The sequence below is a fragment of the Quercus suber genome, unplaced genomic scaffold (genome assembly GCF_002906115.3).
Source record: "Quercus suber isolate HL8 unplaced genomic scaffold, Cork oak 2.0 scaffold_555, whole genome shotgun sequence".
In the NCBI taxonomy this organism is placed as follows: Eukaryota; Viridiplantae; Streptophyta; class Magnoliopsida; order Fagales; family Fagaceae; genus Quercus; species Quercus suber.
This window is the reverse complement of record NW_027070003.1, coordinates 391,227-416,878: the sequence shown is the minus strand read 5'-3', so window position 1 is coordinate 416,878 and position 25,652 is coordinate 391,227. Positions and strand designations below refer to the sequence as shown.

General features: G+C 34.0%; 2 protein-coding genes across 2 annotated transcripts; one reads left to right on the top strand and one right to left on the bottom strand.

Annotated features, from left to right (window-relative positions):
* Positions 1 to 989: 989 nt before the first annotated feature.
* Positions 990 to 3,692, bottom strand: LOC112016251 (putative disease resistance protein RGA3). Its single transcript, XM_065764401.1, has one exon. It carries the CDS (start codon positions 3,690 to 3,692, stop codon positions 990 to 992), a length of 2,703 nt encoding a protein of 900 aa, XP_065620473.1.
* A 16,484-nt stretch (positions 3,693 to 20,176) lies between these two features.
* LOC111986034 (cysteine-rich receptor-like protein kinase 10) lies at positions 20,177 to 23,758 on the top strand. Its single transcript, XM_065764400.1, has 6 exons — positions 20,177 to 20,258; positions 22,217 to 22,334; positions 22,450 to 22,655; positions 22,789 to 23,026; positions 23,194 to 23,365; positions 23,450 to 23,758. Exons 1-6 carry the CDS (start codon positions 20,177 to 20,179, stop codon positions 23,756 to 23,758), a joined length of 1,125 nt encoding a protein of 374 aa, XP_065620472.1.
* The last annotated feature ends 1,894 nt before the right edge of the window (positions 23,759 to 25,652 follow it).

The window sequence follows — 25,652 nt, the reverse complement described above, 5'->3', positions numbered from 1 at the left end:
TTCTATGGAGTTCTTGAAATCTTGCCTCAAGTTATGATTAGGAGTTCTATGATGATTGTATGTACGTAACTTATTATAGAACATGGTGGAAATATTGAATCTAAAGGAAAGAGGAAACATTTTGGTCGAGAGCAAATGTCACAAATGTCTCAAAGGCTATTAGCACATGTTGACAAGTTTGGGGTTTGATGGTGCCATAGAAGTTTCAGTGGAAGCATTCTCTCAATTGCTAAGCTGTAATGTATGTAAATTAGGCTACCTATTGAAAAAAATTAGGCTAGATATTGAAAGTTCTTGCTGAATGCTAATACAATTTTTATTCAACTTTGATGTTGGTTTTTATTCCCTTTTAGTTTTTACATAGAAGTAAGAACATAGAATTTGTATTTTAATTTTTTGTGTTTTTGTGTATGCATATCCACATTCTTGCACACGATATATACATGATCAACTTATATAGTTGCATGGCTAGATAGTTTAGCAAATACCTGTTAGTAACATTCAACATTTTTTTTTTATGAATTAGTTTATGTAACATGCCTCATTAAATAGATCAATCATCAAATATTTAGAAAGAAATTATAAGTAGCATGTAACTTTGCAATATGAACGTTAGACTTGCATATCTCTTTTCCAACTACAAAATGTACCAATAATGAGAAACACTATTTGAAAGGCAATTTAATTGGAAAATAATTGTGCTTGTTGAAGGAGGAATAAAGATTCATAAATTTGCTTTTGCAAGTTTGGAATGGAGTATTTTTAAAGGCTATGATTATGGATTCATCAAACTTGCAACATTTAACCATTTAAACTTGCTGCTTAAGTACATGAATATTAGGAATTAATCTTATAGTTTTCATCAATCTAGAGGAAGATGAATTTAAAAAAATGAAGTTCTTGAACATTTTTCTGAATTTTCCCGTGCATCGCACGGGTTAGCGACTAGTTTTTATTATTATCGGATTTGTAACAATACCATTATCATTTTATTCTTCTTCTTCTCCCGTTCCTCCCATCCCAATCCATTCTTCCCAGTTGTACAAATCCCTAAATAGGAGAGATTTCAAGTTTGGGAATATGATGTCGTAGTCTTTCTTGTTTTTGGAATCTTCTATTCCCAGAAATTCATCTCCCACCTTCTTCACTTTACGAAGCCACTTTATCGCTAATACTTCAAGGAATGGCAACTGCCCCAAGGAAGGCAAATGCTCTAAATTTCTGCAGCGAGAAAGTTGAAGCTTTTTCAATGTGGTCCATGACATCATCCAATTAGGATAAATTGTGTTGCCCGGGTAGCCCGTAATTTCTAAATATTGCAAGTTCGGTGGTGGCTCTAAGTTATTCAATTCTTTTACGTGATTCTCCATTCTACTTTTTTCTTTGAGAAATATCTCCATTTTACTTATACCCTCTTCATATTCGAGTAAATCTAGAGGTTCAAATAATAGCACCAATCCACGAAGATGTATTTTATCTTTCAATTGTGCGTTCTGAGCCTCATCTACATTTACCACATTTTCCATCCCATTTATTGTAAGAGCCCCTCGAAGCTGATTCAAATTTTTTAACTCTCCAAGTTTACATCCTTCTCTATCGTCTTTATCACTTATGTTGAATGTACTTAATGTTCTAAGACCAATTAATTTCCCAATCCCTTTGGAAAATACCACATTGCCCCAATAATAATCATCATGAAATATAAGATGTCTTAAATTAATTAGTTTACTCATCCCTTGTGGTAATTTCTTGAAATAAGAATGATTCTCGATATTCAAAGTTTGTAAATTACATAGATTGCAAAAGGTTTCAGGCAATTCTACTATTTCAACATTCTTAGATATAAGGAGACACCTTAAATGTATCAAACTTTCCACGGCATTTGGAAGTTTCTTAATTGGACAATCCAAAATTAATGTTCGTAAATATTTAAAATGACAGAATGAGTTTGATAGGAGCATCTCAAACTCATAATCCCTCTCACGTGAAAGAAGAAAGAGAGTGCGTAGATTTTTTGCACGATATATGGATTCAAGAAATTGCATTTCCTTTGAAATTTTTAAACGTAAATGACGAGCACTTTGACAATCTATCTCCTTCTTATCACCATCGGTTTCGAAGGTTTCATTTTTTGTCATTAATTGAGCAAAGTCATGCATTATATCATGCATTTTGCAACCTATTATCTTGCCATCACTATCTTCATCTCTCTTGAAATCTTGGAAGAAAGAGCGCATGGCTAACTTTTCAAAGTATTCTTCTGCTATGACTTCCATCTCCATATTTGTCTTTGTCTCAACATATCCTTGTGCCATCCAGTGGACGACCAATTTATCTCTATGAAAGAAATAATCTTTTGCAAAGACAGAACAATATGAGAAACAACGTCTCATTGTTGAGGGTAGTTCATAATAACTCAAAAACAATGGTGCCAAAAGGCCTCTTTCTATATCTTCCAATTCCCACAAACTGCTCTCCATAATCTTATTCCATTGTTCTCTACTTCTCTTGTTCTGCATGAGGCTACCTAGAGCCTTTGCAGCGAGAGGTAAGCCTTTACACTTAATTGCTAGTTTTCTACCAAGATCTTCTAGATACTTAAGTTGCTCCTCATTAGAAAATGCTATTTTACTAAAAATTGACCAGCAGTCTTCATTAGACAATAGCTCCAAATTTATCATGAGGACACTCCCCATCACCTCTGCAACTCTTTGTTTACGTGTAGTTACTAGAATTCTACTACCATAAACATCATTTTTGAGAGCAAATTTGAAAGGCTCCCATTTTTGGGAGTTTTCAGTCCACACATCATCTAAGACAAGAAAATTCTTCTTCTCCTTAATCAAATCATGAATTTTACACAAGAGAGCTTGCAATTCAATATCATTGAGAGGTCCATGTTCATGGCTAGGGTCAACCTCATTAATGATTGCTTTGGCAACCTTGCATTGATCAAAAGGATCAGAAACACAAATCCACATTCTTTTTTGAAAATGGGCTTGCACATCAGGATGATTGTAGGCTAATTGGGCAAGAGTTGTTTTTCCAATACCACCCAAACCCACTAAGGAAATGACACAATAAGAATTTGTTTCTTCTTGACTACCCACACGTAACAGGTTTCTTAGTAGATCATCCCTATAAATATCACGGCCAATTATATGGGACACATCCACAAAAGACGTAGTTGTTGGTCTCTCAACTACTTCAGGTTGCCTATTAAAGTCTATCCCATAGGTTGCTTTGTCTTTGACAATCATATCTAACTTTTCATTCAGTTTTCTTATCATGTGACCAACATTATGACGCAGAGGAAGGTTAAAACAACATGATGGAGATGGGACGAAGGAGCATACCTTCTTCTTGACAACAGCAGGAGCGTTAGTATCAGCTGCTTTTCCTTCTTCTTTCTCAATCTCTGCTCTGATCCTTGCAGTGTTCCAGGTGTCCAAGATGTCATCCATCACATAGTACTGGTTTTGGAGCTGCTCTAACCAAAGCTTCTCCGTTCGCTGCTTCACTGCATGTCTTTCCTCAGCATCGTCTACCATTGCCTTGATCATTCCGAGCTTGCCTTGAAGCTTTTGGACTTCTTCATCAACGGCAACTAGCAAGTTGATCTCTTGCTTAGCAAGCTGAACAGCGATTGAACCCAATTGCTTGAAGAGATCAATGAGTAGTGTATCAGCCATAGCTAATGGAGAATGAAAGTAAAGTTGGATTGAACAACACAAGAAAGAAACAGAATGTGTTTAGCAAGTGCGCTTGTGAATGTTCCCGGTTTCTTTTGTAGTTTTGGACAGGATTGGCAAAGCCATTATTTTGTCCTTGTTCTCTCATTGGTGGAAATTCCCACACCTTATCTTCAATTTTTTTTTTTTTTTTTTTTTATCCCCTCATTATTTTTTAGGCAACCAGGACTTTTTAATTGAGACTGTCAGACTCAATACAAAGTCAAACTCTTTATCATCGCTCAGCTGTATATATACATTCATTTGCGACAGCTCAATTGGCACATACCAAGTATTTGGTACATCGATTTCACTCCAAATATAATGGACTCCTATACATTTAAATTAACTTCCTTGAATTTTTAACATGTGAGAAATGGATTCTATGAATTTGAAAAGAGACTCATTTTTATGATTTTTTTTTTTTATGGAAATTTCTTATGATCTATTGATAGAACATGTGCAATGCACATAAATTTTTTACTGTGAGACTTAGAAATTCTTATCACTTTATCAGGAAATAAACAAATACCGAAACAGTTGAAACTTTTTGAGAAACAGTTGAAACTTGAAACTCAAAAATATAAAGAACCGCATAAAGGGCAAAGAAAAACCGCATAAAGGGCAAAGAAAAACAGGTATGCATTTAAGTTAATAAACAGTGCAATAGAAATAGTATGAAAGGTTAGGAAGGGAGTAATTAAGGAGTTGATCAAGTAGTGCTGCCTGATATGTTTGTTTATTAACTTTTCCATGAATGAATGAATTAAGGAAATTACATCTTTTACATTGGTTCAAGGAGAGATCTTTAAAAATGAAAAGAGATGTAGGCAAAAAAAAAAAAAGTAATGTCTATGTGAGACACTCACTTAATCATCAATTACATACACTCACCAGACAACACTTTAGATCAAAAATCTAAGCGTGTATATTTAGTTTGTCTATTTGTTTTAGTTTATTTTCTACTTACCTATCCAAAAAAATATTAGTTTATTTCCTCTTTATTTATAGCTTTTTTAAGCCCTAATTTTTAACAGGGACGGCTCCCCATTGAGTCGAGGGTAGTCATAAATTTAGGACAAAGTTTGGTAAATTTTTTTTTTTTTTTTTTTTGATAATCTTGTAGACTAATGCTATAATTTCACTCAATATTTTTTTATTTGATGTGAATTTTGACAAATCCACTATTGGATTATGTTTTCTTCTTATATCTTTCATACTTGCAAAATTTCAAGAAGATCAAAGATCAATAGCTATATTATCAATCAAATGTTTAAAATGTCGATTTTTTGTAGTTTAAAATTATACATAAAAAATAAGCTTATGAATCGAATAGTAAATAACATCCGATTGGCATAAAATTTGACATATAAAAACATAAAGAATATGTAATTCAACAGCTAGATTTTCAAAATATGTAGTTATCTTAATATTTTTAGTGATAGTCTTAGGTTATAACTAAGTTAGGTTCTTACAAATGAAAATAAAAGGCCCAAGAAAAATTCTATTTGACTAAAATTTTGAAAGAGATGTAGCTTACAGCATTGATAATAAGACCATCATGCAATAAATTCAAAATAAGAAAATTCGTAGAAAGAAATTGTAAGACTTTATGTATTTGATGTATGTTTTATTTTTCAATATATGAAATTCTTTTTTTATTAGATTTTGTATAATTTAAGTTTCTTAATAACCATCTTGAAAAATTTTCTTGGAGCCACCACTAATTTTTAAAGTATAATAGTTCTTTTATATTGATTTTTTTTTTAAATATTATAAGCTGATGAAAATAAACCCCTCCAAATGCATTCTAGGAGCTTCATTTGGTTTGCATCCAAAAAGGGAGAAATGTTTGTCCATCTATTGAATTAGGAGTCTCAAGGCTTGTTATCTTAAATACATATTATGCAAAGTGCTAATAATGCAGATTTGTGAGGCTAAATTTTCCCTGATTCCAACCGGAGAAGGAATGGGTGATCAATCAAATTGCTGCCTTCTAACATGGGATATCCAGATATGGGACTCACATGGGTTTGTATGTTGCCAAGCCCACACATGCAACGCCTCACGAACATCATTCACGGACCCATGTTTTGATCTTAGGCCATAGGCCTCAGCACCAAAGCACATTTAATTATAGCATCTTTCCAAGAGTTCTCTTGATGCATGTTTTCAATCGGCTAAAATGATGTAAGGTTGAATTTTATTAACCATCTTGTTAGCTTTATTCCGTGCCAATTTGCTTGTAATTTAGCACTTAGTAACCATATATTTAGATGGGATTCATGTAAGGGCAGTGTGTGAGAGAGAGTGAAAAAATGCTCAAGATTGTGCAAAGAAGCAGGGTCTAGCGGTTAGAACTCGCGACTAACTCGCGACTGGCAAGCCGCCAAACTGCAGCACACGTGAGAAGCATGCGGGGAGGTGAAGGGTCACGCCAGCTGTCGCACTATAGGACAAAAGTCCCAGGCTGGCCAAGCCGTTAGCTCGCGATTTGAACTCGTGACTTAGACCAATCACGAGGCCAAGCCACTAACTTGCCCTGTTTGGCAAAAATTGTCTCTTCGTATTCCAAACACACACCACTATATATAGACCCTTATACCCACGAAATCTAGAGAGCTTCTAGAAAGAAAATTGAGAGAGAAACCCTAGAGAAAAACAAGATTGTCTCATCCCCAATCTTTACTAAGAGACTCCTCAAATAACTCTACTCTCTTCCTCTCCATTGATACATCCTTGAGAGGTCCTTGACCAAATATTTTTCTCACCACACCCACGTCTGTGAGAAGGTCTTTTGGTGCTAAGGGAAGCAGTTTGGAAGGAACCAATGGTTATTGGTTGATGCTATAGGCTATAGCGGAATCCGATAAGCTAGAAAAGAAAAAGGTTCGGCGCAACCTCGTTTGACCAAGAAGCTTGGAGGGCTTAGGTACCTGGGTAGATTAGGCTTGGAGGGTCTATTGATGTTCATGTATCCCAACTACATTTTCTAGTGGATTATTGACCGCTTGGAGGGTGGCGGAGAGGTTTTACGCCAAGGGCTTCGGTTTTCTCTTCGATAACACATCGCGTGTTGTCCTTGTGTTTGCATCTCTCTTCCCTTATCTTTGCCTTTTTATTTTCTATTGTGGATGTGATTATAATTGGCTAAGATTGTTTATCAATTCTGTGTTTGGCTTATGTTCATGTTCCGCACATTAATTGTTTGATAATAAGCTTGAATTGATAATTTGTAATTGGGGGTCTAAACGTTTAAGGGTGTTTTACACACATTTTGAACTTTCAATTGGTATCAGAATGGGTACACTTGTTTTGGTTTAAATACCTAAGTGTGATCCCTAACCCTTTGTTGAGATGAATAGGTCTCAATCTCTTAATGTACCCCCATTTTTTTTATGGTAATAATTATGCATTTTGGAAAGTTCAAATGAGGGCGTTTTTGTGTTCTATTGATGATGCTGTGTGGGATGCAGTTGAAGTAGGTTGGACAAGGCCGGAGGCTGCCAAATCTACTTGGGACAAGGCAGACCTTGCGGCAGCTAATGCAAATAGCAAAGCCTTGAATGCTATTTTCTGTGGTATCTCTCCAAAAGAATTTCACAGAATTTCACATATCACCATTGCTAAGGAAGCATGGGAAATTCTGGAGACAACTTATGAAGGGACTAAGAAGGTGAAGGACACCAAACTCCAAATGTTGACCACTCGCTTTGAGGAGCTAAAGATGAGTGAGGATGAGTCCTTTGACTCCTTTTACAGTAAGCTGAACGAGGTGGTCGTCGGTAAATTCAATTTGGGGGAAAAGATGGAGGATTCTAAAGTTGTAAGGAAGATCATTCGGTCACTACCGGAAAGCTTTCGTGCCAAAGTAACGGCTATTGAGGAGAGCAAGGACCTTGACGACATCAAAGTCCAAGAGTTGGTTGGATCATTATAGACATATGAATTGTCACTGCCCACATAGAAGAAGAGCAAATCTCTTGCTCTTAAAATGATTGATGAGAGAGTGGAATCTCATGACTCTTCGAAAGAGGATGCAGTAGATAAAGATGTGGCGTACCTTGTAAAAAACTTCCGGAAATTCTTGAAACTCAAGAACGGTGGGAAATTTGGTGATAAAAGAAAATTTCACAGTTCTGGAAAGGAGAAGAAAGAATTCTGAAGGAAAGATGGTAAAGATTCCCAATCCTCACAAGGAATCACGTGCTTCGAGTGTAATGGACACGGACACTTCAAAAAGGAATGTCCTAATTATTTGAAGGGGAATGTCTATGCCACCACTCTAAGTGACTCGGATTCATCACATTCTGATTCAGAGGATAGCTGTGACGGAGAAGGAAATTACTCCGCATTCATGACCATTGCACATGTGGAATCCTCAAATGATTTGAATACCCTTGTGAAGGAGCTTGGTGAGCATTCTGATTTGGANGTAAAGGTTTGGTTGTCAAGCCAATTTGATATGAAGGACTTGGGTGAGGCTAACTTTATTCTAGGGATCAAGCTTTGGCGAGATCGCAAGAATAAAATGTTAGGCTTATCACAAGCTGGATATATAGATAAGATTCTAGAACGGTTTAGCATGCAAAACTCCAAGAAAGGATTGCTTCCTTTCAGACATGGAGTTCCTCTGTCTGATGACCAAAGGCCTAAGACTCAAGAGGAAGAAAACATGATGAGACAAGTTCCTTATGCTTCTGCAGTGGGAAGTCTCATGTATGCCATGCTTTGTACTAGACCAGATATCTGTTATTCAGTTGACATGGTTAGTCGATATCAATCAAATCTAGGACCAAATCATTGGCAAGCTGTAAAGCATATTCTCAAGTATCTACGGAGAACGAGAGATTATATGCTTGTTTACCGAAGTGAGAATTTGATACCTATTGGCTATACAGATTCAGATTTTCAATCTGATCTAGATTTCAGAAAATCCATTTCAGGATGTGTTTTCACCTTGGGAGGTGGAGCCATTAGTTGGCGGAGTATTAAGCAATCTTGTATTGCAGACTCCACTATGGAGGTAGAATATGTTGCTGCTTGTGAAGCAGCAAAGGAAGCTGTATGGCTTAAGAAATTCCTTTCTGACCTTGGTGTAATGACAATGGAGCAAGTTCCAATCACATTGTTTTGTGACAACAGTGGAGCAGCTGCACAATCTAAAGATCCAAGGAATCATAAGAAAGGAAAGCACATTGAGAGAAAGTACCATATCATTCGAGATATTGTTGCTCGTGGAGATGTGGTGGTAGCAAAGATTGAAAGTGCAAATAATCTAGCAGATCCATTTACTAAAACTTTGCCTCAAAGGACTTTCGAGTCACATTTGGAGAGAATGGGAGTTAGATTAGTGCACAATAGTCTTTAGGCCAAGTGGGAGATTGTTAGGATTAGTGCCCTTAAATTCTATTGTATGATGCTATGTATGATATTAAGTTTGACATTGTGTATGACATTATGTATAACTTAATATTGTGTTTAATGAATTTGTTTTATTCTTATCTGAAATAATGGTAACATGAATATTAGTACATTATCATTTGGTCCATGAGATGCATAGTATGTAATTTATGTGAAAAGTCACAGAAAATATAAATCACAAGTTCTTTGTAAACTCAGAATTATAGTTCGTAGTCGGTGATGAAATTGGGCATTTCATCTGCGAAGACTATAACATATCAATCACGATGATTTGTCTTGATCATGGAAGTGGAGACTTCTGGTTGATGTGTTAATATGTTTTAAGAGTTAAGACATATTGAACTGGACCGTTGTGAGATTTATTATTTTCCTAATGACTGTCATATGAATAATAAATCTCACGACTTGTATTTGCATGAACTCTTAATCCTGAGAGAATAATGGACCTGATCATAAAGTGTAGGTTGCTTTGATATATCAGGACTGAGATCTATAGTTATGGTCAAAATCTCAGTATGTTGGGCAGCCACATTTAGTGTTGATGGAACATATATTCTCAAGATGGAATTCATAGTCTCTTAACGGAGATATAAAGTATTCCCTTGAGATAAGTTTAATGAGTTTGTTATTCAGAGAGTTAGGCCTAACCACTTTAGTAAGACTAACGTATATATTTATGGAATTGGATTTCATGAATATATAATGAATAACATTAAAGGATTAAACCGAGTACTCAAGGATTAAGATGTAGTAATTTACAAAGTGGCAGTCTACATTAATGACTTTGTATTACTACAAATATTTTATGAAGGGGTTACATGTATAATAAAGTCATGGAATATAATTATAGGTAAGGCCTAGAGTGCAACTATATTTATATAGTGGTATTAAATATAGTTAATGGTAACTTTGGACTTGTTAAGAGTTGACAGAAAAGTCCAAGGCCCATTAGAGCTAGTATCTTATTGGTCCCTTTTGGTCTCACTCCAAGCCACACACTTAAGCCTAATTGGGAAGGCCCAAAAGGCCAGCCTAATTAGATAAATTGGTTAGATACAAAGGGAAAAACGTTCAGATTTTCAGAAAAAAGAAACATCATTGTGAAATGGTGTGCATGTGAGTTTTTGTCACTCACAAGTCATCCCTTTGTTACCAATTGAGAGACCACACATCTTGGGCGTTAGTGGAATTGGAGTGCAAATTAAAAGTAGTCCCAAGTGCTTCAATCTTTGTTTTGAAATTCACAGCTTCAAGGTACGATCTCTTGTTCTCAAATTCTGAAATTTACTTAGTACGTGTTATCAATATCGAATGAAGTAGATCTGTTTAAAACTTATTTTTCCGCTGCGTTCACATCTATTTCCAACACTCTAGTTAAGTGTTGGTGATTTTGTTTTGTCATTTGTTTATTTCACTTATTGTTTTTATGGTGTCTATGTTCTATGGAGTGTTTCATGGCTACAGTGTTTTGTGCGTATCATGCTCATGGTAGTTTGTCACAATATCAGTTATTTGTGACTTTGTGATATTCAATGGTCCCTTGACACTGAGATGTATCTGAACAATCACCATTTTTGTTCACTTGCTTCATACAATATTTCAGTATTGCTTATGATTTCTTATTGTTAATCTAATTCATATTTTGTGATTGAGTGAAATCTCTCTGATTCACATTCTTATCTGAATCTAATCAAGTTGATGTTGGTATCATGTGGTATTGCATTTGGTTCTCTGCTGTGTGTCTGTTCTCTTGCAGATGACTCATCGTTCTTCTAAAGGCAAAGACATTGTAACCGATGACCCGTCAACCCCGGTTGCTAAATGAACACGACTCTCATCTAAGTCTTCTAGAGACTCTACCACTGAGAAATTCAGGACACCTCTTGACTCAAAGACCTACACTGATTTTTTTAGAGAGGCTACTCCCATTGTAGAATGAATTGTCAAGTTTGGTACCTTGGGGACGACGTTTATCCCTAAGGTTTTTGAAGAAAGAGATTGGGCTGTCCTTTTTGGGAATTTTGAGGATCCAATTGAAGAATTGGTTAAGGAATTCTACTCTAATGCCAGATACACAAGGGTAGAGTTGAAATGCTGGGTACGAGGAACAGAATTTTCCATCAATGCAGACTACATTGCTCAAGTTCTTCGCATCACTAGACCAGAAAATGTGGATCGAACTCCGTATGATGACAGAGTACTTTAGGCACAAGACATTCTTCAAGTTCTTGGGAATGAACATGAAGTGGGAAGCATAGGATCATCTATAGGCACTGCATTGTTTTCGCCTGAACTGACAACTCTAAAGCTGATCATGTTCTCCAACCTCTACCCATTGTCCAACACTGCTTTCATCAGTCTTGGAAGGGCCAAATTCCTGTGTGACCTCATTTTTGGTGTCCCGATTGACATCTGTGCCCACATATTTCAGATCATTGGGAAAACAGCGGCTCGATCAATAGCGCGAACAAATCTTCCGTTATGTAGTCTCATCATGAAGATCATCCTTCGTGAAGGTGTTTGTCCTCCATCAGATGGAAAAAGTGTGTCTCGTCCTCGACCAATATCCATATACACTCTCCAAGCAAGCAAAAGTCACTCGTCCAAGAAACCTAAAAGTGAGCCATCCACACATGCATCTCCATCAACTCATGCTACAGTTACACCTGTACAATCAACCGGCACTCCATCTGTTCCCCCTGGATTTCAAATAGCCAAGCAAAGTTACTTCATTGAAAATGTGCTTCATCGGATTTCTGATTTGGAACGGCTCCTTCACTCCTTTCACAATCAAACTCAAATGCGTCTCGGAACCATTGAGATACAACTAGATGCTATTCAACAGAAGCTAGAAGAAAGTCTTTAGCTATTCGTGCCAAAAAAAAGGAAGAGCAGCACACAGTAAGGGGGAGAGCAGTAAGGGGGAGAGCAGCATAAGAATGAAAAGGGGTGTGCATATTGAAAGGGGGAGTTATTATAGCTATTATACACTCTCACATATACACTTGTTTTGTATTTTGTGTTCTATCTGCTAGTTTTTATAAACTCCTGTGCAGATATGGGTTTAATACTTTTGGAAAACTTGTGGTTCACTGGTTTATTTATTTCAAATGTTATTTTGTTCTTCATTATTTAGTCTTTGTTTGTACCTAGTACCTTTGTAGGTTTTTAAGGTTATTTGCTTATGTTTGTACCTGTTGCTTTTGTAAGCTTTTAAGGTTTTAAGTACTTGCTGCTAAATGTTATGCATTTTCTTTAAGTACTCTCACTCTTGTGCCCTTATAGAATTTTATTCCTAGATGCATATACTTTATGTTTTATGCATTGGTTGAGTGTTGGACATGCAAATGATACTCTGCAAATTGAGTTTACTTGCTTGCATGTCTGGATGTTCATTCCTTGTGAGAATGAGCATTGTGATCACTATTATGTAGTGATTGCATGTTTGGTCAAGCCATGGTCTATTGCTTTATTCCATTTTGCTTGATCGCATTGTGCTTGTTCCATTTGCATTACAAGTTTTTTACATAACAACGAACTTATTATGTTGTTGTATTTCAAGAAGATACTTGTCACTTTGGTTCAAGAGCTTCACAGATTCTAGAGTTAGGTGTGAGTGAGTTTTCCAACTATTTCCAACTCACGCGTTAAGTCTAGAGTTTGTTATAGAGTTTTGTCACGGAATAGCCAAAGGGGGAGATTGTAAGGTTGAATTTTATCAACCATCTTATTGGCTTTATTCCGTGTCAATTTGCTTGCAATTTAGCACTTAGTAACCTTGTATTTAGGTGGGATTCATGTAAGGGTAGTGTGTGAGAGAGTGTGAAGAAATGCTCAAGATTGTGCAAAGAAGCAGGGTCTCGCCACTAGGACTCGCGACTGGCAAGCCGCCAAACTGCAGCACACGTGAGAAGCATGCAGGGAGGTGAAGGGTCATGCCAGTTGTCGCACTACAAGACAAAAGTCCCAGGCTAGCCAGGCCGTTAGCTCGCGACTTAGACCAGTCGCGAGGCTAAGCCGCCAACTTGCCCTGTTTGGCAAAAACTTTCTCTTCGTATTTCAAACACACACCACTATATATAGACCCTCATACCCACGAAATGTAGAGAGCTTCTAGAGAGAAAATTAAGAGAGAAACCCTAGAGAAAACAAGATTGCCTCATCCCCAATCTTCACTAAGAGACTCCTCAAATTCCTCTACTCTCTTCCTCTCCATTGATACATCCTTGAGAGGTCCTTGACCAAATCCTTATGGGCTATAGCGGAATCCGATTAGCTAGAAAAGAAAAAGGTTCGACGCAACCTCGTTGGAGCAAGAAGTTTAGAGGGCTTAGGTACCTGGGTAGATTAGGCTTAGAGGGTCTATTGCTGTTCATGTATCCCAACTACATTTTCTAGTGGATTATTGACCGCTTGGAGGGCAGCGGAGAGGTTTTACGTCGAGAGCTACGGTTTCCTCTTCGATAATACATCGGGTGTTGTCCTTGTATTTGCATCTTTGCCTTTTATTTTCTGTTGTGGATGTGATTATAATTGGCTAAGATTGTTTATCAATTATATGTTGGCTTATGTTCATGTTCCGCACATTAATTGTTTGATAATAAGCTTGAATTAATAATTTGTAATTGGGGGTCTAAACGTTCAAGGATATTTTACACACATTTTGAACTTTCAAATGAGAACAGTTATCTAAGATACCCTAACATGTTGGGGCATTTGGTATTTTCTGTTGTTTTGTAAGGCTACCAGCTACATTAAAATTTGTCAAAAACGTAACAAACTACAAACTCAATATTGATAAGATTTTTAACTTCGTGTCCTCTCACTGGTGGGAAATCCCACACCTTATTTTCAAAATTTATTTTTCCCTTCGTTAGTTTCTAGGCAACTGAGAGACGGTCAGAAATCATACGAAGGCAAACTCTTTATCATTGCTCAGCTGTCATACATTCATTTGTAACTGTTCAATTGGCACCTACCAAGTATTTGGTATATCTAACTCCTGATATAAATGGACCCCTATTCATTAATTAGCTTCCTTGAATTTTTAAGTGTGAGAAATGGATTCTATGGATAGGAATAATGCCAAATATAGTTGCAGACTTAATAAGCTCTGAGGTCTCATAGTAATTGAGTCCAGTTATGGTCTAGTTTGGTGCTGGTCCTTTTGTTTTGCCTTGGTTCTTTTTTCAGCGTGTTGGCTGATATTTTACTGTTTTGAATGAATTTCGGTCATTTCTCAATAAAATAAAATAAAATTAAAAAGATTCTATGAATTTGAAAAGAGACTCTTTTCTTATGATTTTTTTTTTCATATGAAAATTTCTTATGATGTATTGATAGAACATGTGCAATGCACAGAAAATTTTTACCATGAGACTTAGAAATTGTTATTAGGAAAATAGCCAGATACTGAAACGGTTGATACTAGAAACTCTTAAATATATATAAAAAAATTTTAAAAAAAAATAAAAAAAATTGCATCCTATCAAAAAAAAAAAAAAGTGAATAAACAGTAAGATAATAATAGTATGAAAGGTTAGGAAAGGAGTAATTAAACACAACACAATTTTTCATAATATTTTTTCATCTACATGTATTTTTATAATACTTAAACAATGTTACTAGAACAATATTACCAAACGAGCCCTAAATCTTTTACATTAGTTCAAGGAGACATCTTAAAAAATTAAAAGAGACTTAGGCAAAAGATTAAGAGCAATGTCTACGTCAAACACTCACTTACACACAAAGTACACACACTCACCGGTCACTATTTTAATTCAAAAACTTGTGTATATTATAAGTGTAAGTGAGTACATGCAATAGACATTTTCCAAATAATAAATTGTAAAGAGATGTATATGTCAATAGGGGCGGCCGCTTAATGAGTCTCGGGTGGTCAAAATTTTTCGATAAACTCCACTCAATATTTTTTTTATTGGATGTGAATTTCAATAAATCCACTATTGAATTACATTTTCTTCTTATATCCTCCCTATTTGCAAAATTTTAAGAAAATCAAAGATCAATAACTATATAATCAATCAAATGTTTAAATTTCAAATTTTTATAATATAAAATTATACGTAAAAAATAAGTTTATAAATTGAATAGGAAATAACATCCGATTAGCATAAAACTTGACGTGTATTTTAAGAACATAAAGAACATGCAATTTAATAGTTAGATTTTCAAAATATGTAGCTAAGTTAATTTGTTCAGCCACATCTGTGCTATACCTCAAAAGGACTAGTCACAATTGAGGCTCCTTATAGTTGTTAATAAAATCTAGATCTACCCAATAAATACCTGATGTGGGAATCATCACACACCCACACACATCACACAATCAATCAAATTGGGTATCATAATCTCCCCCACTTAAATCCCTAACGTCCTCGTTAGGGCCCACTTTGTGGGGTAGTGTCTCCGAGCCCACACGGAGTTACCGGATCGGCTCTGATACCATATGTAATGACCCATGGAAAAGCGCTAGTCACATCTGCGCTATACCTCAAAAAGACTAGTCACAATTGAGGCTCCCTGTAGTTGTTAATAAAACCCAGATCTACCCAGTAAATACCCGATGTGGGACTCATCATACACCCACACACATCACACAATCAATCAAATTGGGGTATCACAGATTACTTAGATTAATTTTCAAATCTAGGTTAAACACAAATAAATCATAACATACAAAGCAGTGGAACATAAATAGCACCACAATATGATGACCCAAGAAAACCAATGAAACGAACTGTTTCAAGGTAACAACCTGCAGAGGATTTGACCTACCTATTCTTAAGGTAAACCACATCTACTATAAGAGAATTGAAGTTTTTACAAAAGATTTAACCCAAAATCTAATGCTACCTCCAATATTAACTTACTGACACGACCATGTGAAAGCTCTAAACCCACGGACTCCTTCTCTTCTTGGATTTACAGCAACACAAGCACCCTTGCTTGTGACTTTGAGATCTCACTCAAAGGTTTTAGATCACCCTCAATAATGATCTTGATGCAACAACTTTGTTCTACCAATGCTTAATTGTAGTTTTAGCTCCGGTAGATTTTTGTGTAGTTAGAAGGTATAAAACCTCTCAAATCTCACAAAGAGTAACACACAAGGCTTCTTCAGCTTTATCAAAACATGGCTAGGGTTTCCCTTTTATATGTGGAGAAGTTTAGATGAAACCTTAAACGTTTGTGTGGGCTTGGACCTATTTAAAAATCTGTAGAAAAAAATTGTGCTTGTGATTTTTGATCAGTCGGGCCTAATTCTCGATCGGTTGAGCAAGGCAGAATCACACTCCCTTTTTCTGAACTCAGCTAGACTTGAACCTCGAAACACGCACATTTAAGCATTGCCTAAACACCTAGACTAGCCATGTTTTGTTCTCATTTGGCAACACAATACAACAATGATTCTAAATATTTAAATCTAAATCTTTAGAACCTAACAATATATATATATATTAATAGGCAAAGCTCAGAAAAATTTCAATTAGAATTTAAAATTAGAATCTAATTTTGTGTCATGTATCTAAATTTATGTAGGGATCACACCATAATTATCCACTTAAGTTTGTGCCATATGTCTACTTAAGTTTTTTAATCTTTGTACCAAGTGAGTTAATGAGTGCAAAATACTAAGAATTTAATATTAATGAACTATAAAAAAATTTAAAAAAAAAAAAAAAAAAAAACCAATCACATATACTAAAAAAAAAAAAATCATCACACAATAAAGATCACCACACGTTTTAACTTATTAAAAATTAGAAAAAAAAATGATCATAATAAGTAGTATTAAATTTAGGTAAGAATTTTAATGTGACTAATTACGTTTATTTTTTAAGAAATAATAATTTGATTAATTATTTATATTTTTATGATAAAAATTGTGTTTAATTTTAAATGTATCTATACACATGCATGTGTTACATTCTATTTTTTTAATAATTTCACTAATTATTTATATTTTATAATAAAAATTAGTTTAATTTTAAATGCATCCATGTGTTTGCATGGGTTATATGGTAGTATATATTAAAATCCAAAGCTCAAAGAAAATCCATTTAGATTCTAAGTTGGATTTCAATTGGAGTCCATTTTTGCACAACATGACCATCTTTTTTTTTTTTTTTTTTTTTTTTTTTTTGTGGAAAATGAATTATTGGGTGTAAAAACCGAAGAGTTTAAATCCAACTAAATTCTAAATCATATAATGAGAAGCCATTACATATTTTAGAAATGTATAGTTTAAAAAATGTGAAAGCTAATACCATTTATCATTTGAACCTCTTCTAAAAAAATGTATAATTTGAACCATGTAATTATGAATGTTTTTAAATGTACACTTGCATATGCATAGGGTTATACACTAGTATATTAGGTCATTCCAAACAAAAAGAAAATGCCCAAGAAAATTTTATTTAACTAAAATTTTAAAAGAGATGTAACTTGCAGTATTAATAATGAGACCATTATGCAAAGATTTTAAAATAAAAAAATTTGTAGAAGGAAATTATAAGATTTTATGTATTTGATGCTTTTTTTCTTTGTTCATATTTGAAGTTCTATTTTTATTAGACTTTTGTATAATTTAAGTTTCTTGAAGACCACCTTGGAAAAAAATCTTGGAGCTACCACTAATTTTTAACGTATAATTGTTCTTTTATTTTGATTGTTTATTAAAATTTAGAAGCTAATTAAAATAAACCGCTCCAAACGCATTCCAGGAGCTTCATTTGGTTTACACCCAAAAAGAGAGGAATGTTTGTCCATCTGTTGAATTATGAGTCTCAAGGCTTGTTATCTTAAATACAAATTATGTAAAGTGCTAACAATGCAGATTTGTGAGGCAATTTTCCTTGATTCCAAACGGAGAGGGAAGGCGATCAATCAAATTGCTGCCTTCTACAATGGGTTTGTAAATGTTGCCAAGCCCACACATGCAACGCCTCGTGAACATCATTCACGGATCCACGTTTTGATCTTAGGCCACACACCTCAGCCCAAAGCTCGCTTAACCCATCTACGGGCCATATGCATGCTTACAATATTAACATATTATGATAGTTTAAAAAAAATAAAAAAATAAAAAAATAAAGGCCATATGCCATTTATAAAGTTTTGCAATCATGACTCATGATACTTAAGGGTAAAGGTTAAAAAAGTAATTACAACAAGTTAAAACCCAAATCCTTGTTTTAAATAATGGTTACATGGTAGGAAAAAAGTCAAAAACTGACCATTTGCATTGTGCAGTGATTATATGTGTTATAGTTTATGTGATTGTGAGTAATTATTAAATGATGAGAGGAAGTATGTGTTAGGGTACATTTTTTTTTAGTACCACCTATTTATTTTCAAACATCACTAATAAGTTATTGGGTTTTCACAAATATTTTTTGCCCTATTATTATGTTAACTAAAAATATTTCATATCTTTTTATCTAAATTGGGTCACGATATAAACTATCACAAAAAACCTAAAAAACTCATATTTTATCCAATTTTATTATCATTATTTAGCTAAGCCCAAAACCGGCCCTATGAGCTCAATGCACACATCCATTCTTTCTAAAGCCCAAAAATATTTATGCTTGACAATGTTTGAAAAGCTCATGATTCAAGTACATGGCAAAACAATTTTATCAATGGAATTCAAATCCATAATCAAAGTCCGTAGTTTAAACTCATGGCAATTTTATCTAGGGAATTCAAATCCCATAAGCAAAGCCCATTGTTTAAACTCATGGCAATTTATTTATCAAAAACCCAATTCACATTGGCAACTTCATCAAAGGCCCAATTCTCATTGACAACATCAAAAGCCCATTTCTTATTGGCAATATCAAAAACCCAATTTTCATTAGCAACATTAAAAGCCCAATTTACATTGACAACATCAAAAGTTCAATTCTCATTGGCAATATCAAAATCTAATTCTCATTGACAATATCAAAAGCTCAATTTACGTTAGCACTATTAAAAGTCCAAGCTAACTACTTAACACTATTTTATCAAAAACCAAAGGTTATTAATACTTGGCAAAATACTATATCACAATTATTTCACTTAAAAGTCCAATAATGAACAATACTCTAAGTTCTTAAACATATTATTATAATATTATAAGCTCATGGGCAGCATCAGTGATTTTGATAAGAGAAATATTTATGTATGATCCCATTCCCATTAATTTGGAACATGTTGGCCATGTTGCTCTTCATTCTCAGAAATAGTCCTCTTACGGTCTCTACCTCACCATAAAAAGTTTGCTTCACAAAAAATCTTTTTCGAAATATTCAACATTCAAACAAATAGATGTTTTTTTTAACTGTGATGCGTATGATAAAAATGAAAAATTCCAAGCTATATATGGTCTCATTTACAAATATCAACTTCAGTTTGTCTTATTCGAAAAAGGTTCGTGGAAACCAAAAATGTTTTGTCAAAGCTGTAGGTTTTTTTTTTTTTTTTTTTTTTTTTTTTATAATTTTAAATTTTTTAAGCTACGAAAATTTCAATCACCAATAGAGATTGAAGATTCAAAAGCGTGAATGGATCTTTTGGATAAACATTGTCACCAAGGTTCATCTTTTTGTGTAGAATATATATACTACTAAGTTTTGTTAATGAAATTTTCTGGTTAATAATATGAATTTAGACTTAATTAAGCTTTTTAAACATAAATAAACTCATGATTAATAACATATTCATTCCCGTGCAGTGGCACGGGGCTACATACTAGTTTGTATAATTTAAGTTTCTTGAAGACCACCTTGGAAAAAAATCTTGGAACTACCACTAATTTTTAAAGTATAATTGTTCTTTTATTTTGATTGTTTATTAAAATTTAGAAGCTAATTAAAATAAACCCCTCCAAACGCATTCCAGGAGCTTCATTTGGTTTACACCCAAAAAGAGAGGAATGTTTGTCCATCTGTTGAATTATGAGTCTCAAGGCTTGTTATCTTAAATACAAATTATGTAAAGTGCTAACAATGCAGATTTGTGAGGCAATTTTCCTTGGTTCCAAACGGAGAGGGAATGGGCGATCAATCAAATTGCTGCCTTCTACAATGGGTTTGTAAATGTTGCCAAGCCCACACATGCAACGCCTCGTGAACATCATTCACGGATCCACGTTTTGATCTTAGGCTACACACCTCAGCCCAAAGCTCGCTTAACCCATCTACGGGCCATATGCATGCTTACAATATTAACATATTATGATTGCAGTTAAAAAAAAAGGGCATATGTCATGTATAAAGTTTCGCAATCATGACTCATGATACTTAAGGGTAAAGGTTGAAAAAGTAATTACAACAAGTTAAAACCCAAATCCTTGTTTTAAATAATGGTTACATGGTAGGATAAAAGTCAAAAACTGACCATTTGCATGATTATATGTGTTATAGTTTATGTGATTGTGAGTAATTATTGAATGATGAGAGGAAGTATGTCTTAGGGTACATTTTTTTTTTTAGTACCACCTATTTATTTTCAAACATCACTAATAAGTTATTGGTTTTCACAAATATTTTTTGCCCTATTATTATGTTAACTAAAAATATTTCATATCTTATTATCTAAATTAGATCATGATATAAACTACCACAAAAAACCTAAAAAACTCATATTTTATCCAATGTTATTATAATTATTTAGCTAAGCCCAAAACCGGCCCTACGAGCTCAATACACACATCCCATTCCTTCTAAAGCCCAAAAATACTTATGCTTGACAATGTTTGAAAAGCTCATGATTCAAGTACACGGCAAAACAATTTTATCAATGAAATTCAAATCCATAATCAAAGTCTGTGGTTTAAACTCATGGCAATTTTATCAATGGAATTCAAATCCCATAAGCAAAGCCCATGGTTTAAACACATGGCAATTTATTTATTAAAAGCCCAATTCACATTGGCAACTTCGTCAAAAGCTCAATTCTCATTGACAACATCAAAAGCCCATTTCTTATTGGCAATATCAAAAACCCAATTTTCATTAGCAACATCAAAAGCCCAATTTACATTGACAACATCAAAAGTTCAATTCTCATTGGCAATATCAAAATCCAATTCTCATTGGCAATATCAAAAGCTCAATTTATGTTGGCACTATTAAAAGCCCAAGCTAACTACTTGACACTATTTTATCAAAACCTCAAGGTTATTAATACTTGGCAAAATACTATATCATAATTATTTCACGTAAAAGTCCAATAATAAACAATACTCTAAGTTCTTAAACATATTATTATAATATTACAAGCTCATGGACAGCATTAGTAACAGCATTAGTAATTTTGATAAGAGAAATATTTATGTATGATCCCATTCCCATTAATTTGGAACATGTTGGCCATGTTGCTCTTCATTCTCAGAAATAGTCCTCTTACGGTCTTACCTACCTCACCATAAAAAGTTTGCTTCACAAAAAATCTTTTTCGAAATATTCAACATTCAAACAAATAGATGTGTTTTTTTAACTGTGATGCGTATGATGAAAAAGAAAAATTCCAAGCTATATATGGTCTCATTTACAAATATCAACTTCAGTTTGTCTTATTCGAAAAAGGTACGTGGAAACCAAAAATGTTTGTCAAAGGTGTAGGCATTTTTTTTTTTTTTAAGATCTGAGTAAGGCTTAGTTGTTTATTTAAAACTCTCTCTGATTTTGTTACTAGAAACATCGACGTAAATAGTAGCCCACAAATAAAAGTTAGAGCTCTCATACTGTTGTTGGCTTTCACGTCAAGTAAATATTCAGAACAAATAATTATTAAAAATTGCAAATGTCTTTGTAAATTGTGATGAATCTCCTCAAACCATTCATCCATTATAAGCTCCTGTATTGTTCCAAAAACTAAAAATAAAAAGGACCTCTATATATGTGACAGTGTTACTCTGATTTAAAGAATGCAATTGTATCAATGGATATGTATTAACATGTTCCTCTCATAGATCTGCTACTCTATCTTAAAGAGTGTAAATGTATCAATTGAATATTTATAAACATGTTCCTCTTGTGAACCAGTGGATCAAATAACAAGTGTGGAATCTTTGCAAGTCGATTTCGGCACCATAAGAGCAGCAACAGACAACTTTTCAGATGCAAATAAACTTGGGAAAGGTGGATTTGGGGAAGTTCACAGGTAGGACAAAATTATGATCTGAAATGAATTATTTAATTCTTTGGAGTTTAGTTAAATTATTTTATTTCTACATTATGCTCATACATATGTGTGTATGTTGACATGCATACAAGGTAGGCTATTTAATGGATGAGATAGCTGTGAAAAGACTTTCAAGGAATTCTGGACACGGTGATCTAGAATTTAAGAATGAAGTCCTATTAGTAGCCAAGCTTCAACATAGAAATTTAGTTAGGCTCCTTGGATTTTGCTTAGAAGGAAATAAAAGGCTTCTTATCTATGAGTTCGTACCTAATACAAGCCTTGATCACTACATATTTGGTACTTTTTCATTCCGTTGTTATATTCTTTATTCTAATCAAAATAATTTTCTTCAGTTAAAATCTTTTTTCTTTTTGTTATGAAATTAGTTTTTAAAATATTTCGTGACTAATTTGACTTACTGAATCTATAGATCCAATGAAGCGTGCAAATTTCAATTGGGAAATGTGTTACAAAATCATAAGAGGCATTGCTCGAGAGATTCTATACCTTCATGAGGATTCTCGACTTCGGATAATTCATTGTGACCTTAAAACTGGCAACATTTTACTAGATGCCAATATGAATCCTAAAATTGCAGATTTTGGAATGGCAAGGACGTTTGTATCGGATGAAACTGAAGGCAATACAAATAGAATTGTGGGGACTTAGTAAGTACAAGAGCATGCTCTAGTTAATGAATATAATTGTGCATGCCCAATAAAATTCATTTTAATATGTTATTTATATTGAAGTAACACCAAGAAAAGCAAAAAGATGTTGGAAATTAAATAATTTGAACAAAACATATAAGATTAACATTCAAATTAATCCTCAGTTTATTAATATTGATATGCTGTGGATACATAGTTCTAGAATATGCAATGTTTAGACAATTCTCAATCAAGTCAGATATCTTTAGTTTTGGTGTGTTGATTTTGGAGATTGTGAGTGGCCAAAATATTACTTCTTTTCATAATGGAGAGAATGTGGAGTACCTTCTTAACTATGTGAGTAAGCTTATTAAGGGTAAAAGATAAATTGGAATTTTTTTTTTGGTAACATGGTTTGCTCACATTGATATATTTCTACAGGCATGGAAAAAATGGAGAGAGGGAACAATTTCTAATCTCATTGATCCCACATTGAGCGATAGTCCAATAACTGAAATATTGAGATGTATACACTTTGCGCTAGTATGTGTTCAAGAAAATGTAGATGACAGACCAAACATGGCTTCAGTTGGTCTCATGATGAATAGCAATTCTATTGCTCCCCCTCTACCGACACAACCTGCAAGTTTCATGCGGACAAATGTTATACCAGCCACATTATTGCAACAAGACAATGGTTCCAACATAACTGATAATAAGGTTTCAATTACTGAGTTATATCCTAGATAATATTTTGCCAATAAGGGTTGTAATATGCACGTTGTCTAGAAATTTCAATAACTACATACAATTTATCTAATTATACTGATTTTTCAAGTAAATTTAGAAAACTATAATTTGAATTCCTTATAGATTGTTATGAATACAAATTTTTGTATTACTTTTTGTGTTCTGCTTTATACTATATAAATCAAAATTTTCCATACATGTATTCTTTTGAAGTTCATAAAGAACAAACTAATTTTTATTGAAAAATTATGTAGGGATAAGGGCCCAAAATCATATATTGGTCCTTGGGCTTTGTCCGAGAATGTTGACAGGTCCGAGAAGTGATAAATAATTATGAGGGATTCCAGTTTAGAGTTTCATAAATAAAGAATGAGTGGAAGGCGGTCCGAGGAGGAACTCCTCCTCGGATATGATTAATACAGCTCGAAATATGTATTCCAGCAACCAAGGTGGCCTTCCAAGAAGCTCCAGTGTAGGGACGTGCCTCATGAACATACAAGAAGGAAGAGAACCCAAAAATATCTAAGAAAAAGCTGCTATCACTGCATTAAATGCACTGTAGCTACTTTTCTAGTCGCATTTATGTGGAGAAGACCCCTAAACAGTGTTGCCTTATCTACCACAACTCACAGAAAGCCAGAGAGGGTGTCTGATGGGACAGATATTCAAGGACAGATATTCAAGTAAGGGTTCAGATGACCGACAAATGTAGGACCAAGATGATCCAAAGAGAGCTATATAATGTAAGGGACCTTTCTAGAGAGAGGGATAGAAAAATCAAGAGAGAAACACTATAGCAATCTAGAACCAGACTTGTAATCAAGCTTCAAAAGCAAATACATAAGAATCAGTCCTCTTCGACTCTGCCAAGGACGTTTTTCCTTAGTGAAAGTTTGTTATTTTCCTTTCTTTGTCATCAAGATCTGTTTATTTGTTGCTCAATTCATTAAAACCCAATTTTCCAATTCATTCTCTACAAATTTATTGTTTTGGGCTTTTTGGGCCTAAGTCCACAATTTTTTGGGCTGAGAGCTCAAACCAGGTCCTTACAAATTATATTTATAAATTTTTTTTTTCATTTGAAATTCTAGCTATCCTATTGCACCAGTGAAACTACCCTTTATTAAAACAAGAAAAAAAAATTAAATAAATAGATTGTTTGATAATTTTACAGCCAATTTTCATAAAGGAGACACCACATTAAGAACATGTTCAACGTTGATAGCAACCATGGAAGTTACAATTATCTTAGGCAAGTTAGACAACCGTCTAAAGCTCCCAAATTTTATCCAACTAAGTTAGTTCTTTGATTTCCAAAAAAAAAAATGTTAATTATGTAAAATGAATAATTTAAGCCCCAACTTATAGCCAAATAATAAGGAAAACAAATGTAGAAAAAAAATGGGAAAATGAGACTAAAAATATAACTAAAAAAAATAAGGGAAAAACATGTTAGAGAGAGAAGAAAAAGGGGGGTGAGGGAAAGAGGCTAATGAATTATACCTAGAATATAAAAAATAGAAAAGATAAACTCTTTGTGACCTAGAAACTCAAATCTTTCTCCCTGTCTCTTTCTCTTTGAACAAAACATAAAAATCCTAAAGAAAAGAGCTCAAACTTTTTTTTTTTTTTTTTTTGTTAATATCACTAGAATTCTCTTTTTTAATCTTCGCCTTAGGTCCAAAAATACATAAAACCACTCTTGTCAAGCAAAATATATTATTATACTTGATCTTATTTATAGGTCAAAAAAAAAAAAAAAAAAAAAACCTCAATGTCAAATACCACATTTTTCGTTGAGTATAGTTGCTATATATGATATCCAACAACACATGTAATGTAACAAAAGAAAATGAGCAAGAGACATATATTACACAATGATTAGCAAACTAGA

What these genes read in the sequence shown, in the direction of transcription:
- LOC111986034 (XM_065764400.1), top strand. Translation starts at nt 20,177, where the DNA reads ATGCAGATTTGTGAGGCAATTTTCCTTGGTTCCAAACGGAGAGGGAAT. An exon ending in GGATTTGGGGAAGTTCACAG is followed by an intron (nt 22,335 to 22,449) that starts GTAGGACAAAAT and finishes TGCATACAAGGT; the next exon opens with AGGCTATTTAATGGATGAGA. An exon ending in AATAGAATTGTGGGGACTTA is followed by an intron (nt 23,027 to 23,193) that starts GTAAGTACAAGA and finishes ATTAATCCTCAG; the next exon opens with TTTATTAATATTGATATGCT.
- LOC112016251 (XM_065764401.1), bottom strand. Translation starts at nt 3,692, where the DNA reads ATGGCTGATACACTACTCATTGATCTCTTCAAGCAATTGGGTTCAATC.